The following is a 16,817-nucleotide window of genomic DNA, read 5'->3' as shown; positions in this document are numbered from 1 at the left end:
TTTAATTTAATTTGTTTAATTTACAATTAATTTATTTATTCACAGGGTTTACTTAAAAATAAAAATTAGTCTTAATATATCTTTATACCCGCTAATCGAATAGAAAAAGGGTATACTAGTTTCGTTGAAAGTAGAAGGAAGCGTTTCCAACCATAAGAAGTATATATATCAGTCGATCTGGCCAAGTCGTCTGTCCGTATGAACGTCGAGATCTCGGGAACTATAAAAGCTAAAAGGTTGAGATTCAGCATACTGATTCTAGAGACATAGACGTAGCGCAAGTTTGTTGACCCATTTTGCCACGCCCATTCCAACGGCCACAAACCGCACAAAACTGTCACGCCCACAGTTTTCAAAAATGTGTTGATATTTTTTCAAATTTTAATACTCTTGTAAATTTCATTTTTGAAAAATGTGTTGAAATATCAATAATAAATAAATATTTTCACATTTTAGTACTATTATAAATTTCTATGGATTTACAAAAAAAATACTCCCACTCGAACTTCCTGAAACCGCCCATAACTTCATAATTTGATTAGTCTTAATTAGTTTCTATCGATTTGGAAAAAAACTTTTAGGGTTGAGTTTTTGATCATTGAATAAGATATGCGATCGAGACATGGTGTGTTGCCTTTAAAGAAATTAAGGGCGGAGGAGTATTCTATGTAGGATATATCTTTTTCAATTTCAGGTGTGGTATTAGTGGGAATATAATTTGGGGTTGGGACAAGAAGTTCTTTGCTAAGTCGTAATGTTGGTGAAAAGTAATCGCTGACTTCGTTTGATCAGGTTTGACCAAAATATTTAGCAATTAAGTTCGGATCTATTGTAGGTGTGGATTTGTTTTTACAATGGATGATTCTCTGAGGGAACAAGCCGAAAAATCTCTTGATATGTGACCATGTTTCGGATGGGTTTGAACTAGTCATATCTGATGTAAACTGTTGCAGAGATGCTTTTTTGGCATCTCTAATTGATCTTTACAGCTTAGCGTTCGGTTTTTCGGACGCTATAATGTTGCAGGAATTTACTTCCCTTTTAACTATCTTCCATTTATAGATTTTGTCATTTGCTTACCCAGGGAACAGTGCGTGGTTTGGTAAGGGTGGTGTTTTGTTGAATGGATACTCCCTGCCGGTTATGTGGGGTGTTGGTCTTGTTCTAAAATCTCAGACTAATTGCCATCCACGACACAGAAAACGGACTGACCTTTACTCTACGGATCATGTAATGACCTTCCTACCTTGGCCATTCTATACCAAAAACCCCAAACAGTTATCATCCTAAATGGCCCCTTTTGATCGCTAACCGCGGCTAACAAGGAATATATCCTAGTCAGAGGCAAACAAGTAGGGATTTCAAAACATTATAAAAATATATATTTAAACACGAATGCAATTTCTTACAGCTGTTATACATGCCAACCAAAACTTAATAAAATTCGAACCACTTATAATCACGCAATTCATAAGCCCATTTAAATAATTTATAACGAGCTACCCGCGCTTAACGTATACGGAAGGATAATCTCCTTGAAAAAATTTAATTAGGCAAAATAATTTTAGAGTTAAGAAGCAATCTTGTCAACCCAAGAAATAATTAAAAATTAAATACATTGCTTTTGGGCATAGATCATGTATCATAGATCATATGCACATTTGTCGGCAGTCAAAAACCAATCGAAAAAAATGCCGTGCCTCGTTTCGTTTCACTTACACATATATGTATGTAACTACCAAAAAAATCACACAAAAATAACCACGAGCTCACACTACTTTTCCGGGTCGATTTCGCTACCACTTTGCGGAAGTCCTTCGCAGTCGTCAACTTGGCCCTGAGATTCACCTCGACGCGTTTTTAAGTTTCTCAAAAATAATGCCGCGAAAGCCGAGTGCCGCGCTTTTAGCCAGGAGCTATTCAGTTCGATCGCCATGTTTCTTTCCGAACTGATTGTAGACTCAGGACGCGAGCGGGAATATCACGCTGGTAGCGGGTATAACTACTTCTCAGCTTTTCACAAAATCAATTTAAAATTATTTACAGTTATCGACACACTGTATATGCAAGCGATAAATGCGCCAACTAAACGCTTGTCTGTGTGGTTGTCTGAAGTTATGCGCGGTCACACAGCGATGAGAAGAGGTAAAGCACGTGCAAAATAACGAAATCGCCTGCTCAACAATTTTCGGTCTCCCAACCTTTATTCTGTAGGCGATAAATACTGATTTGTTGTTATTATGGCTTTTATTGGATTTTGTTTAAGTCCACTGCACAACAATATCACGTCGGGGTCACCAATATTTGCGGTGCTAGATTTTTGAGTCTGCTGCAGTAAGGTGTAAGTAAGGTGTACGAAGAAAATGGTTCAGCTTAGAAAGTTATCCTTATCATAAGGCTTGTCTAACATCTAGGAAAACTGCAGCACAATACATTTCGTTTTTAAAAGCATTTTCATCCTCTAATATTGGCATTATACTCTTCTTAAATATTCTTCTTAAATAGCTTCTCTACAAGTGCTTTATAGCAGCAGTGTCTATGCGGTCGAATCCTGGAAGTTTTGATATTTTCAATGATTTCTTGTTGCACTTCATCATCAATAGTTGCAGGCATTGGTAAGTCCATGGGACACGCTACATCCAAGAACGGTATCGTGTCGTTTGGGTCTTCCGGGACACACAGGTCGAACGGCTGGAAGCTGCGGATGTTTTAACTGTTGCTATCCTTATTACTGGCCTCTTAAGGCATTTGGTGGCGTTCCAAAGATTATGTTCAGCTTTGTTAGGCTCAAGATCGACCAGATATGCTCCAGAGATTTATTTTTGAAAATAAATAAAATATAAGCTTGGGTCCCAAGTTATTCAACTGCGAGGACAGATCGGGATAGCTTATAGCTTATACCGTGGCGTCAAGTATGCTGCTGCGATACAAATTTTGACCGACTTCGTCAACAAATGAATCCTGGCAGTTTGACGAAGCACACCGAAAATACGTTTTCGATGAAGACGAAGTCAGTCCTAACTACAGAAAATGCTCTTGCTGTAACAGGTCGCGTTGATATGGCCAACAACTTAATTTCGGAACGATGGGCGTATTCCGCCTAAGCCATTTTGGATTCAGGGTGCTAGCCATTTAAATACATCTCCAATAGTCACTCAACATGCAGGCTCTTTTGAGCTCTTTGTCAACCTAATTCTTGAAACTGAATAATTAAGTGCAAAAAAAATGAATATGCTCTTTTCATATTCTAATTCACCATTAATTTATTAACTTTATTTTAGAAAAAATCTTTTAATAACACAATGCGGTCATATCTACAAACAAGTAATTATATCGAGGATTACTCTCAAACAGAGAATTGCAAGTTATTCCCGGGTTCCCTTTACATCTTACCTTAAATAAACAGTAATAGTGAAAATATTTGTCGGTAAATCCCTAATCTTTAATGTAGCAAGAACAGTTACACATTTTTATGTTATTTTTTAATATTATTGCCTAGTATTTATATGTACAATGTGCATGAATGTAAGCAATTTACTTCGAAATTTTTTGACGCATTTTTAACACTATTTCTTTTCTTTAAATTAAACTTCAAGACACACGTGCACAGATAAATTTGATTTTTCACTCGAAACAAAAATGATAGGTTAACAATAAATATATGGTACTTAATCCCAACCATTCAGTGACTACCGCCATTAAATTAAAATGTTAAAATAAAGACTTCTGATTGATAAGTTGATTACGTGACAACTTTCAGAATAATTTTTTTGTATGTTAATGTTTTTATTCAATATACTCCATATTAAACATTTTAAACACTTCAAAAAGTTTCTAAGCTAGAATCCACAATTTTTTATTTAAAATGCATTGTCAAAACAAAAGAGAAGATTATTTAAGTTCTTCAAGAGCGCCTGACTCCTTTTTTTTTTTTACTTGTGAGTATAGGGAAGCCGCCTTGTAATTGATAGGTCCGTAATGTTGACTCTCGAGATCAGCATAAATGAATTCATCATCAAAAATTTGGGCATTTATTGGCTGTTGTATGGATAAGGAAAATAACATAAGTGAAAGGCTGTCAAATATTAAAGGCGTTATGTATGAATAATATTCATAAAATAAGCTGTTTTCATGCAAATGAATAATGAATAGCTCCTAGTTATGAATAATAAAATGCAATAAAATTGTGGTGTGGCTGTCAGAAGTGTTAAAGCCATGTATTACATTTTAGCGAAAAATAATAATACAAATAACTGAATTGTCAATTTAACAAAATTAAATTTACCTTCTTTCTACTCGGACAATGAACATTATCTCTTTGTTATGGAAATGTATTCAAATTAAAACTTAGAATATATATGTATTGCTGCTTTTGTAAGGATCCTCAAAGTCGGAAAGATGCTAAAAAATTACAATTGATTTCTTTTAAGAGAATTTATGAAAACTGTTGTGAAATTATCGATAAGTGTTATAAACGATGGTTAAATTTTGTGTCTTTTAAAGTTTCCAATTGATATGAGCGTGCCGCCAACAGAATTTTACATAGATAAGTAGGCCTCTTTATATAAAAATATTTCATAAATCTTTGGTTAGGGATTTATTTTTACATCCTAATATTTTAACAGTCTATATTTGGATGTTGGGCATTTATAACTAATTAATACAGTCGCTGTTTTGTATACATTCTTAAGATAAATACATAGATATAAATAGATATATACAAAGTTTTTAGACACAATACTTGAGTACTGACTATGTGTAAGTTTCCAATTGCATTAAAGAACAAAGTGGTTACAAACTTAAAGAAGTTACTATAAATGAAAGCATATCAAACTTAAGACCAAGCTTGTAACTTGTACACGATTTGGCGGAGTCTGTTCTGACATGATATTTTTATTTTTGATTTCCAAATTATTTTGCATAATCCTATATGCTCACAAATAAACACTTCCTTTTATACCCTTGCAGGTGGTATTATAGTTTTTGGTCTCATGCCTTAAAGTTTGAACAATTATTTCATGCCCGTTATTCAATTCAGAGCCACCGATTGTTTTATAGATTGTTCACGTAATTGATGTTTAATAACAACATTAATAAAAAATATCTTAAAAATAATTTTTGCATTCTGAATATCTGCAAGGGTACACTCAAACTAGGAGAGGAAAGTTTTTGATATTTCTAAAATAAATGCATGTTATATGATATACTTACAGTTGCGAAAAAATAAAGGTACCACTATAGCGTATTTTATTCTTGATCAAATGAATTAAGGTTGCGGTTCCGTTATTACGAAATAGAGATTTTTCTCATAAATCATGGTATTTCCCTTATACGAATATGATGAATAATTTAGAATTAAACATCTCTAAATATAACCGTTACTCGTGAAGTAAATGGGTATACCAGACTCGTTGAAAAGTAAGTAACAGGCACAAGGAGAGTTACCGGCCATATAAAGTATATATATTTTCAATCTAAATCAATAACCGAGTCGATCTGACCCTGTCCGTCTGTCCATCCATCTGTCCGTCCGTATGGACGTCGAAATCTCAGGAATTTATTGAGGAAAAATTTAAAAATTGTTCAAAAGTTTGAGCTGGACCGGTTTGGCGGCTTTAGGTCGTTAGAGTTGTCGTGCCAAAAAGTTTTTGGCAAATCGAAAGTAATTTACAAGACCCACATTATATTTATATTATGATATTATAATATGAAAAAAAAACAACAAAAACTACTCTGAAGTGTTGGTAGGCGACTTATTCAAACCTTGATTGAGCAAGTGGTGCCACATTATTTTTCACAGCTGTAAGACTTAAGACATAATACAAAATTGAAATAAGCTTTGAGCTAATTAAAATTAATTATTAATTCAATATTTCAATAATAACGAGTAAGGCCCATATTTATCATTTCCTTTTTACTATGTGTACTATGTGTCATATTGTTTTACAGTTGGTAATTTTAACTTAATGTCAAAAAACTAGGAGTTTGCCGGTAACCCGAGAATAATGAACTAAGTAACTTAAAATTTACTTCAATGCTTTCTGTATCCTGAAATTCAAAAATAACAAAATCGAAATTTATAAAACGGCTTTCGATTTTTATACTCGTTACTCATAGGGTAAAAGGGTATACTAGATTCGTTGAAAAGTATGTAACAGATGGAAGGAAGAATTTCCGACCATATAAAGTATATATATTTTTGATCAGTATCAATCGCCCAGTCGATCTGGCCCTGTCCGTCCGTCCGTATGAAAGTCGAGATATCAGGAACTTAAAACTTAATAATAGTCGTCCTATTTCTACAAATTTAAAACCGAAAATATTCAAACCGCTTTATGTTTGAGAATAACTAGTCTTCTGGAATATATAATGTAATTAATATTTACATGAATATAAATAGCAATTTACAGACTATTCTTATGTCACGAATGAGAAAAGAAAAAACAGAATTTTAATAAACAAATTATTTTTGATTGTTTGCGTAGTATTTACATGTCCTAACTTTTAAAAATATCGGTTCAATAAAAAAACTTTACATTTACATTTGTAACCCAAACAGATTTCGTAAAAGGCTTGATACATTCTGATATTGATGCTGTTACCAAAGGTAATAAAATATGTCGATGCCATACAATGTATTACAAAGGCACATATCATTTTTTGATCACCAAAAGTATCATCCTTTTTAGAAAACAATTTTAACTGTCATGTCATGACGAGAACCGTATACTTTCAACAAGAAAACAGTAAGCTCGTAGTTTATCAAGGGTTAAATACCAAAATCTCTCTCTTAGTCGCAGCTTTCATAGTTCCCGATGGATAGATCGCCTTTATAGGGTCGGACACGCGTGCTTTAATCTGTCATCGAATCTAGATACCATTTTATTCTACTGGCAACGGACATTAAATGCACATCCCGGAAACTATCACACGCAATAAAGTTTTTTAGTTTTATTAGTATGGTTTGATGGACAATATTAAAAGTGTTCCTTGACTTAAGTGTATTAATTGATTTTTTGTATTATACTTTTTAGTATACTTAATATAAAATACCTTGTTTGCGTCACTTAGGCTTTATTCGTCTTGATTATTTTAATATCTATATATGTACTTCACAACTACTTTGCGACATAAAGTATTTAAGAGCACCTACATTCGCGCTTTCAACAGCCGTCGATGAACAGGAGCTGTTGGTCGGGGCAGTTATAAGATTGTCCGAGGTGGGATTTATATCGTTCTCTACAACGCATTCTTCTTCACAGAAACTGTATCCAAGGTCTTCATCATCTTCTGCCCCTTTCAATTGGCGTACAGAACCATGTGTCGGAAAATCGACCTGATTCTGATCCCCGGTACTCTGCACTGCCGAGTTGTTCAGTGGAGGTATGGGTGAAATTGGCTTGAATGCATGCTTTTCACTTAACTCCAGTGCATCAAACACCAGTGGAAACTTGTCCTGATCAACCTTCCTACTTTCGTGCAGCTGCAGCTGCAGTCGCTCCCTCAGCTGTTGTAGCTTGCCGTTGGCCGTCTGAGTGCTTTGGAAGTGGAAGGTGTGATGTTTGCGCAACGGCAATCGTATAGGCCGTCTCGCCACTAGGCAATCTGCGGGATTACCTACTAATGCGTTCAAGGGACCCTGGGACGGAAAATCATCGATATCGGCTAGAGAACCTAGTCTGGACCCCTGTATGTGTTTTGAAGCTAGCATTCCTTCATAACGTTCTCCGTTGGCGCCAATCCCGTTTTTTTTGCTGCTGATTTCTGTGGCGTTCTTGACCTTCGAATGCTCTGGCGCTGCTGTTTGTGGAGCACTCGTGTCAGATTTGGAGCCAGAATTGTAAGCTTTGAATGTTTCTGAGCTGTGGCTCTGGGCTTTTCTGGAGACTTCACAAACGTCGCCAGGTCTTGCATATGGGTGGCTTTGGATATGTTCGTATGGGTTGTTAATGGTTTGCCGCCGCTGTTTCTTGTTAATTTTGTTACCGGTGTATGATTCACAGTTCCAATTTTTAACTAGAAGTGGATTAATAGCGAGCAGTTGGATTTTCTGCCGTTAGTATTAATATTAGGTTGTAAAAATCATGCATTATACGGGTTATGTCAAAAATGCGTTGTAGTAATGTTGTCGCCGTATTTATTCCACGTGTATAAAAATCATGAAAGTATATAAAGTTTAAGACATGATCATAAATAAAAATCAATACAGTTTAACAATTGAAAAGAGGACAAGAATATGCAATAACAACAAGGTGTGCTATTGCACTACTTACTATAATATTTCTGTCAAGAATATTTGTGCGTAATGGTTGAAGTTTGGTTAGGCCAAAATTCACTTCCAGGTAAGTAGCTTGGGACATAAAGACTTCTATAATTTGTCTCGGGAAAACATTTCAAAATTCACTGAATCATGTTTTTTTCGCATAAGGTTAGAATTTATTAGGGTATTAAGAAACATCTTGGTTTAACTTTATGTTTTAGAGCACTTTTGTTTTTTTTTTCTTTTCTAAACTATCCTGACATTGTTTTCTTTTTTCTGATCTGTACTTCTTTGTACACTACTAAGCATTACAAAGCTTATTGTACTGCAACTCAAAAAATGACCACAAACTAAGAAACATTGACGACAATGCTCTTAAAACTCTGGATAATTGTGTAAAAAATTATGACAAAACTAACTTAAATAAAACTGTTGAAGTACCAAGTGTAGTTTTTATTTTAATCCAGTGGATGATTTCAGTGCGACATTTTACTTTAATAAATTTTGGTATAGTGTTTTCATGTGCCAGATAATTTACTGAGAATGCATTTATTGAGAATAATTCCCGGGACAAACATTTGGACAGGCAGATGGACAACGGACTGATGAACTAAAAGGATCGTAAACCAATAATCAAATCTATTCCTAGTCTCATAACGTCCAATCAGCTTGCTGGCAATTCTCTCCAAAATTCTCGAAAGGGTATTCTTGCGTAGAGTGTCACGGAACACCCAAACAATGAATGGTTTAGGACATTGACAGCAACGCTGAAACAACGTAGTGTACGCGGAAAAATACCACAAAATACCACTTTCGCTCTGCGCAGAGGAGAATGCCCTCCTATCTCTAATGTACCTACACGCAAGTACTTAGGGCCGACACCGGATCGCGGACTCACTTGGCGTCCCCCTCTTACTGCTAAGCGCAACTAGGCTGAACTGCACCTGAGACAACTACTCTGGCTTATTGGGAGACAGCCAAAGCTAAGGCAAAACAATAAACTACGAGATACAGCTGTGGGGCACGGCAAGTGTTTCAAACCGTCTAAAAATACAGCGAATCTAGACCAAATGAAAATTGTCTCTGACGCACAGCCGTACCACGAGAATCCACAAAAAAAAATAGAAAATGTATCTTGAAAAGTAGAAACTCCTCTTCTTCCAAAAGGTCGCATATTTATCTGCATATACCTACCTCATTCGGTGTATCAACAGTTCCGCACTGGGCGGGCACTGTCGACATGATACATTCGCTTCTGCTGGATGTATCTAAACTAATGCATTCTGAAGGATTAGAAGCCGGCCTCAAGCTCTGGTGACCCCGTTGATGCTGCTCGCATTCATTTTTAGTTGTCTCCTTGCTGTACCGATTTCTTGGTTTAGGACGGTTGCAGTGCGAAGGAGCAACACTTGGCACAGTGCAGGACTGATGCAATGTGGAACTGTTATCTAATGGTGCCTCGCTTTCAGTAACATTACTTGCGTAGGACGCATTGAAAACACTGTTATGGGCTTTAATGTTTCTGTGTGCATATTTTCGAACTAATGGACCAGAGGATGTGTTTAGGGTTGCCATTTTTGGTTTTGAAAATTGTGACTCGTAAGAGCTGTTGGAAATGCCAGAGTCGCTCCGATGTATGCTGATGCGTTCCGGCTCCACTTGATGAACATCAGGACCTAGGCCTTCATCTTTTCTTTCCCGGTGCTGGTGAATCCAATGATGATGATTTTTCATTTTATCTTTGCCCGGATGGGTGTGCGTTTGTACAGTAGCCAGGTTGCCCTCGTCTTTTTTAGATACTGTAATTTGATCGTCTGCGTGCTCCACAACCATGTTCTGATATCCAGGAGGATCATATAAGCGCATCGGCTGAACGTTCGTGCCAGCATTGCAAAGCCTATTGCAACCAAAGGAATTGTGTATCTTGCATTTGGAAAGGGAGCTACTTTCAGTAGCGGAGGGTGTTGATGATGTGGTACCACCTATGGAATAGTCTTCTTCCAGGTCCCGATTTATTAGCTCGATTCCGCCTAGATGTTTTAGCGAATAAAATTTGTTCTCAAGGTTCAAAGTGCCTTTGCTGTGCCTCGCACGTGGCATACTGCCAAGTAATTCTTCTCCCGTTCTGTCGTATTCTCTAAAGTTAGAGGCCTCCAAGTATGGCTTAATATTAACCAGTGCCGAGTGTGGAGTGTGATCAGTATTACACAGCGAGTTGCTGTTTAATTCTTTGGATGCTCCTGGTGGAAATAGCATTTGCACTTTTTCCGAACGCTTATGCTGCTGGTAATACTCAGTGTAACTTTTAGAAAAGCTATTGCTGAGGTTGTGTTGATCTTGAGGATTAGAATCTGGCCTAACTAAGCATTGGTTATATTGTACATTGTTTGGTGGGCGGTGCATTGTGGTGTACTGCGATCTCTGATCATTAAGTGCGTCCTGATCGCAAAAATATTTTTGATGGTACAAAAGTGGATCATGAGTGGCCTGGCAATCTTGGTAAAGGCCGGCAGATGGCTGATTGATATTTCCAGTCGGTTCCTTGGGTCTTTGAGCAACGCGCACCGCATTTGTGTTGTTATTAAAATTTGTAGGGGTAGTAGAGAACTGGTTAGCAAATCCATGCGCAAGCATCAGTTGTTAGCAAGAAGCACACAGAAGGAAAGGTAACAGAAAAATATAAGTTTAGTTTTAATTAAAAATATTAGTCATTTCATCAATTTTTTTGTTATTCTTGTCTGTTTACAAGTGTTTGCTAGCGAACAACAATAAAGATATAAACACTTAAATGATAGAAACAGCGTTCAAGACTAGAAGATACATTAACATCGTTTCAGTGTTGCCTTTACCTATGCAATTAATTTAGAAAACTTACTCAGCTATTTATAGTTTAAAAACAAAAATGGGGTGTACAAAATTATACAACAATTGAAACTGGTTTAAATTTTTCCTTAAATATATACATATATATAAATACATATATATTAAATATATAAATAACATTCTTTGGCGGCTACTCTTATAATGTGTACCTTTTTAGCAATGCGTTATGAACTGTGTAACGAAAAAATGGCATTGATCGGAGCCAATAAATTGGTTGATAACATTGCACCGATTCCGAACACGTCTCAAAAATGGTATAGAAAGTAGTGATTTGCTAAAAACGGATTTTAAAGGAATTTTAATGATGCGTAACACTTTAGCTCTTAAATTGTAAATAAATTCCATATTTAGCTGTTATGAGCCACAGAATGGAGTGTTTTTTGGATTCGGAGTTCGTGCATTGTAATCACTTTAAGCGAGTAAAAAGTTAATAAGCAATGTGGACAAATGAAGCGAAAATAGTTAAGCATTGTATATGTTATATAATAAAAGTTTTATGTACGCGAGAATCACTTTTTTTTTTTTAATTCTGATCAATATAAGTGAAATGCATTAGATGATTAAAATAAGTCATGTGATCGTAAGAGTATTCATGAAGTGTAAGGAAGATTATAAATACGTTTTTTGTACCTTGTTAGGTGCCGTTTGCAGACCATGAAATGGTAGATTCTCATACTCGCCAGGTTCCGTCAACGGTTCCCCCAGTGAAGACGACTTGTCGTGTACTATATGAGGCATATATGGTACGGATTGGTTGTATTTTAAATATTTTCCCACGAATTTTTTTTGTTATATGAAAAGCAAACGAGAAGAAAAGAAAATTAAATAATTATAAACAAATTTGTCGAGAAATAAATTTAATAAATTCAAAACAAGGTTTCAAAGTATATTTTCAGTTCATTTTCATTAGATCAGAGTAGTGCAAAATATTTAACATTGAAGGCACGTGCAAATTACAGCCACTGGTAACTTTAAGCCTATAAATGGAAAATTATGAGTGTATATTCTGCATTTGTACTACTTACGATTGAATTGGTGGTGCGACCTATAAGATTGTGTTGAATTACAAATAAGAACAATTTATGATCGAAATCAGCAAAACTCTGACTTATTTTCTGTTAATTTCCCGATTCTTCCTATCGCAGCTAAATAATAGAGTTGCCCGATATTCATCAAATTAAGGTCGAAATAAAAAGTTATTTAAATAACGGTGTTCAATGGTGTAATTAAAACTCCCATGTTAAAAAACGAAAGAACATTTCTGTACCCGGAATAGAAAAAAATGTCCTACCAATTTACCACACTCCTCCCGCCCAACAAAACTAAGCCATTAATAAATATAAATATTAAATATCTAAAGATCTAATTATTTGTTAAAAAAGTAAGAATTGATTGATTTAAAGAAGGCAGATTCAAGATTACAGATAATTGGATAAATTCTATTCTAGTCAGAACATTTTAATAGACTGAGAACCGGTATTTTTAAATGTTGTATAAAGTCTCGGCTTTACATTTTTTAGGTGTGTTAACTCTTCATTAAAGAGGTTTGTTAGAGATTGACGGATAGTACATCGGATCAGAAGAGTTAACAAGAGAGAATGCTATAGTCGAGTTCAAAAATGTGGGCGTGACAGTTTTGTGCAGTTTTAGGGCGTTAGAGTGGCAAAATGGGCCAACAAACTTGGGCTGCGTCTTTGTCTCTAGAATATGTATGCTGAATTTTAACCTTCTAGCTTTCTTAGTTCATGAAATCCCGACGTTCATACGGACGGACGGAGAGAATGACATGGCTAGATCGACGCGGCTATAGATCCTGATCAAGAATATATAACATAAATGGTCGGAAACGCTTCCTTCTGCCTGTTACATACTTTTCAACGAATCATTTTACTTTACTTGTAGTAACGGGTATAATTATTAGCCTCAGAAAGTTTGCGTGGCGTAAACATTGAATTCGCGGGGTTGACGTCTCGGAGTTCCCTTTTATCTTTAATTTCTTATGCGGACAAATGATTTAGATATTCTGGGAAATAAGAAGACGGCGAAATGTAAGAGCACGTGGTCTGGTCACGTGTGGGAAGTTTAAATAACTATCTCTACCTACGACAAAACTTTTCTCAGGCCTTTCAAGCCACCTTTAGGCAAGTAGTAATTTATTTTGGTATCCATATTTTTTGAATTCGGACCACTGTGCACAGACACAAAATCAAAACTTGCAAACGAGCTGTTAAATGTAACGCTGTCCGCCGCTTAGAAGTTTCGTTTTTGTTTATATGCAGACAAAAACCACACCAAACATCACTGCGGACAACGCACGAAAGAGAGAGTACACAAAACATAAAGATTAAAATATATAAAATTTCGTTATTTGCTAAATATAGTGCACAAATTAAAAGAGATACACTCGCGAAGCAAATGTAAAATTATGTTAACAAAATAGAATTATAAAAGAAATTAATTAAATTATTCGCGGATATTACAAACTTTTGTAGCTCCTAGCTTTGAAGCTAGGAAGAAGATTGATAAACGATTATATACATATAATATTATATATAGACGATTATAAAAGCTATAAAGTTGAGATATAGACATGTAGATTCCAGGGACATTGCCACGTCCATTCCAACGGCCACAAAGCGCCAAAAGCTGCCGCTCCTCAACTTTTCAAAATTTCGATCGATATGCCAGAAAAATTTTGAAATTTTGAAAATCAATATTTCCGATGACGATTTTCCAAATTAAAGGAAAAGTTTTTGTACGAAGGAAAAATCGAGAAGCATTCAAAAAAGAAAACTTAGTAGGCACGGTAAAAAATGGAGCAAGCGGTATGATGGTGGTCAAGCCATTTGTGTTTTAAGCGTGTAATACTGAAATAAATTATAATTTCTAATTCCTAAATAGCGATGAAATTTAATTTGGTATCATCGTCTAGGATTACCTTAGCCCTAATATGTAGAAAGTAGAATGCCGTAATCTAAAGCTGTATCTGGGTCAACTATGCCCAATGGATTCTACAGCAAAATTTTTCATATACATTTTTGCAATGGTCACAAAATCTACAGGGGCCGATTAAATTATCAAAAAGCTGCAGAAAATATCAAACATTTTTTGATTTCCTTCTAGGATCGTAACAAATAAAAAAACAACTTTCATCTCATTTTTCTGGGATATCGATAGATAGTGGGGAATAAAATAAGAAAAGTGTGGGCGGACCGTTTTTGGCTTTTTGACGTTGTAAGGAGGGGAGTGGCCAAAGCGTGTTTGGTATACCTATAGAAATTGGCAAGACAAACAAGAAAACGAAGAAAAATCTAAACATTTTTTAAAAGTGTGGGCGTGGCAGTTAAAGTGGGCGTGGCAACATTTTGAAACTTTTTTGATCTGCGTCTACGTCTCAAACCTTGGAGGTCGACAACTCGGGTATTGATCCTGATCAAGAATATATATAGTTTACATGGTCGGAAAAGAGCATATCGTATACCATATCCTTCCTTCTATCGATTTGCCAAAAAACTTTTTGCCACGCCCATTCTAACGCCCTAATGCCACCAAACCGGTCACACCCACACTTTTGAACAATTCTTAAATTGTTTCTCATTTTATTCAATATCTATCGATATCCCATAAGAATGATGAAATTCCGCGTTCGCATTCACACTAGCTGAGTAACGGGTATCTGATAGTCGGGGAAGTCGACTCTCCTTCTCTCTCGTTTTCTTTTCAATTTTGTTTGATATGCCAAAATATTCTTTATATCTCTGACGTAATTTCACTAGCTGAATAAAGGGTATATGATTGTTGAGGAAAACGATTAGACTTTACAAAATATTTTAGTCCACAAATAGTAGGTTCCAAATTACAGTTGTTTAAATATTCAACATTAACTATTTCGTAGTTTTCAATCTGCTCTTGAAATTTTATATTGCATTTTGTATTTGTTTTCATATAACTAAGTAAAATCGAAAAAATGTATATACATATTCTTACTTTGCTCGTTAGCGAGTATATTGGATGGGACCATCGTTGAATTACCAGAACATCCCCAGCTGGTTACACTAGAAAAATTCTTTATGGGTAATGATGAAGGGGCAGGTCTCTGCGGAGATTCAATGGAGCATCCCCGTGTTACAGAAGGAACAACATTACACGGTATGTTTTCTACTTCCTTGGATGAATTATTCCTTTCATCTTGTAATAAAAATGTAGATGCTTTTTCCTCCATGTTTGCAATGGAATGCAATGGAATTGGCACGGGCGGCTGGCAGTTGTTGGGCTTTTCGTTGGTTAATGATGATTCGCCATTTGATGCTGCGTCAGACGTTGAATGTACAGTCTCTTTTGCCTTTTTGTAGGTTACTACAGGATTTATATTTGTTCATTTGAAATAAGGCGAAAACAAAAAAGGAAAACAAAAAAATATGTCAAGGCTCAAATAAAAAGTTTTTAATATACTCTACCACTTCCGCTGCAACGTATTCCTTTCAAACGATGCTGACTCTCAAATCCGGAGGCGCTCTCCTTAGCAGCCAGTCCGCGCCAAAAGGTCTGTAAAAGGCCAACATGGCTCCGTTGACTATCCCGAGTGCAATCGTCTGACTTTTTGAATATCAGTGACCAGACATGATCCAATGCGAAGTGGCCAGCACTGTGAGTTTTGGAAGATATGTTTTCCTGGGGCGCCCCTTCAGCTGTAGATACATTTCTTATTGTTGAAGGTACAGTTGCTTTCTTCCGGTTTGTTACTTCTAGTAACGAATGATCTGATGCTGCATTTTCCCCTGACACCGCGGAAAACTCGGTTAGTATGGTGCCATCCGAATTATCCCGGCTTCCGTTTAATGCAGCACTCAATTGAGCCGACAACTGACTCATGTCGCCACGATTACCAGACACGTTCGCTTTTACTGTCATTCGATTTACAGTCAAATTTTCCTTGGTGTTACTGCTCACATGCAGCATTACCCCAGGTCGAATTGGCCAGCGCGGTGGCGATTTTGGTGCGCTACCAATAACCCGCGAGGAAGATGGATTTGGCAAAATGGCTGTACATTTATCCTGTGTTGATAGATTCCTACCCGATCGTGACATATCTAACTGATCAGACAATGCACTAATGATGGTGTGTGGGATTGGGACGTGTATGAAGGTGCAGTATTTAAGGTAAAAAATGGAATCAAATTAGTAAAACATTAAGATATTCTAGGGTACATGCAAAGCTTATTTAAATGTTATGTCGTCATGCAGACTCTTATTTTTATTGCAATAGTGAGGTGCTTATAAATACTTTTTATGGCCAATAGATTGGGAAAAATTAATAATGAACCTATTTTGGAAAGTTATGAAAGTTTGAAGTGTAAGTTGCAAATAATTTCAAAATTTAATAAAAAAAAAGGTATTTGATACGGAATTAGCTGTCATTAGTTAAACTGATGATGATAAAAAGGTAATTTCCAATTTCTGACAGTTTTTACCATTTTAAAGGGAAATCCGTCTATACTTAGGTAAAGTTTGTGCACTAACACATGTATGTAAAAAGCTTTTAATTTAATGATTTGTAATTTACAATTATTACATACCTTTGGATTGAACTTATAGGCACTTCCGTGAGATCTGTACATATAGGTGTAGTTGTGTGTATGTCATATATGCATGGAATTGTTGTCGAAGCGCATGC

General features: G+C 35.9%; 1 protein-coding gene across 23 annotated transcripts in view; it reads right to left on the bottom strand.

Annotated features, from left to right (window-relative positions):
• Window positions 1–526: 526 nt before the first annotated feature.
• LOC6739169 (B-cell receptor CD22) overlaps window positions 527–16,817 on the bottom strand; it is a 79,713-nt gene continuing 63,422 nt past the window's right edge. For 6 of the 23 annotated variants that reach the window (XM_039293902.2, XM_016171983.3, XM_016171972.3 and 3 more), the window contains 6 exons: window positions 16,720–16,753; window positions 15,601–16,253; window positions 15,131–15,499; window positions 11,774–11,868; window positions 9,455–10,867; window positions 3,832–8,050 (listed from right to left, as the gene is read on the bottom strand). In XM_039293902.2, coding sequence (XP_039149836.1) covers window positions 7,100–8,050; window positions 9,455–10,867; window positions 11,774–11,868; window positions 15,131–15,499; window positions 15,601–16,253; window positions 16,720–16,753 — 3,515 coding nt within the window. In that variant the 3' untranslated portion in view covers window positions 3,832–7,099. Of the gene's footprint in view, window positions 8,051–9,454; window positions 10,868–11,773; window positions 11,869–15,130; window positions 15,500–15,600; window positions 16,254–16,719; window positions 16,754–16,817 lie in introns of those variants that run through there. The other 17 variants (XM_039293911.1, XM_016171984.3, XM_016171973.3 and 14 more) reach the window with 13 other exon arrangements.

This window comes from Drosophila simulans, chromosome 3L, assembly GCF_016746395.2.
Source record: "Drosophila simulans strain w501 chromosome 3L, Prin_Dsim_3.1, whole genome shotgun sequence".
In the NCBI taxonomy this organism is placed as follows: Eukaryota; Metazoa; Arthropoda; class Insecta; order Diptera; family Drosophilidae; genus Drosophila; species Drosophila simulans.
Note: the sequence above shows the minus strand (reverse complement) of the source record. Positions and strands in the feature narration are given on the sequence as shown.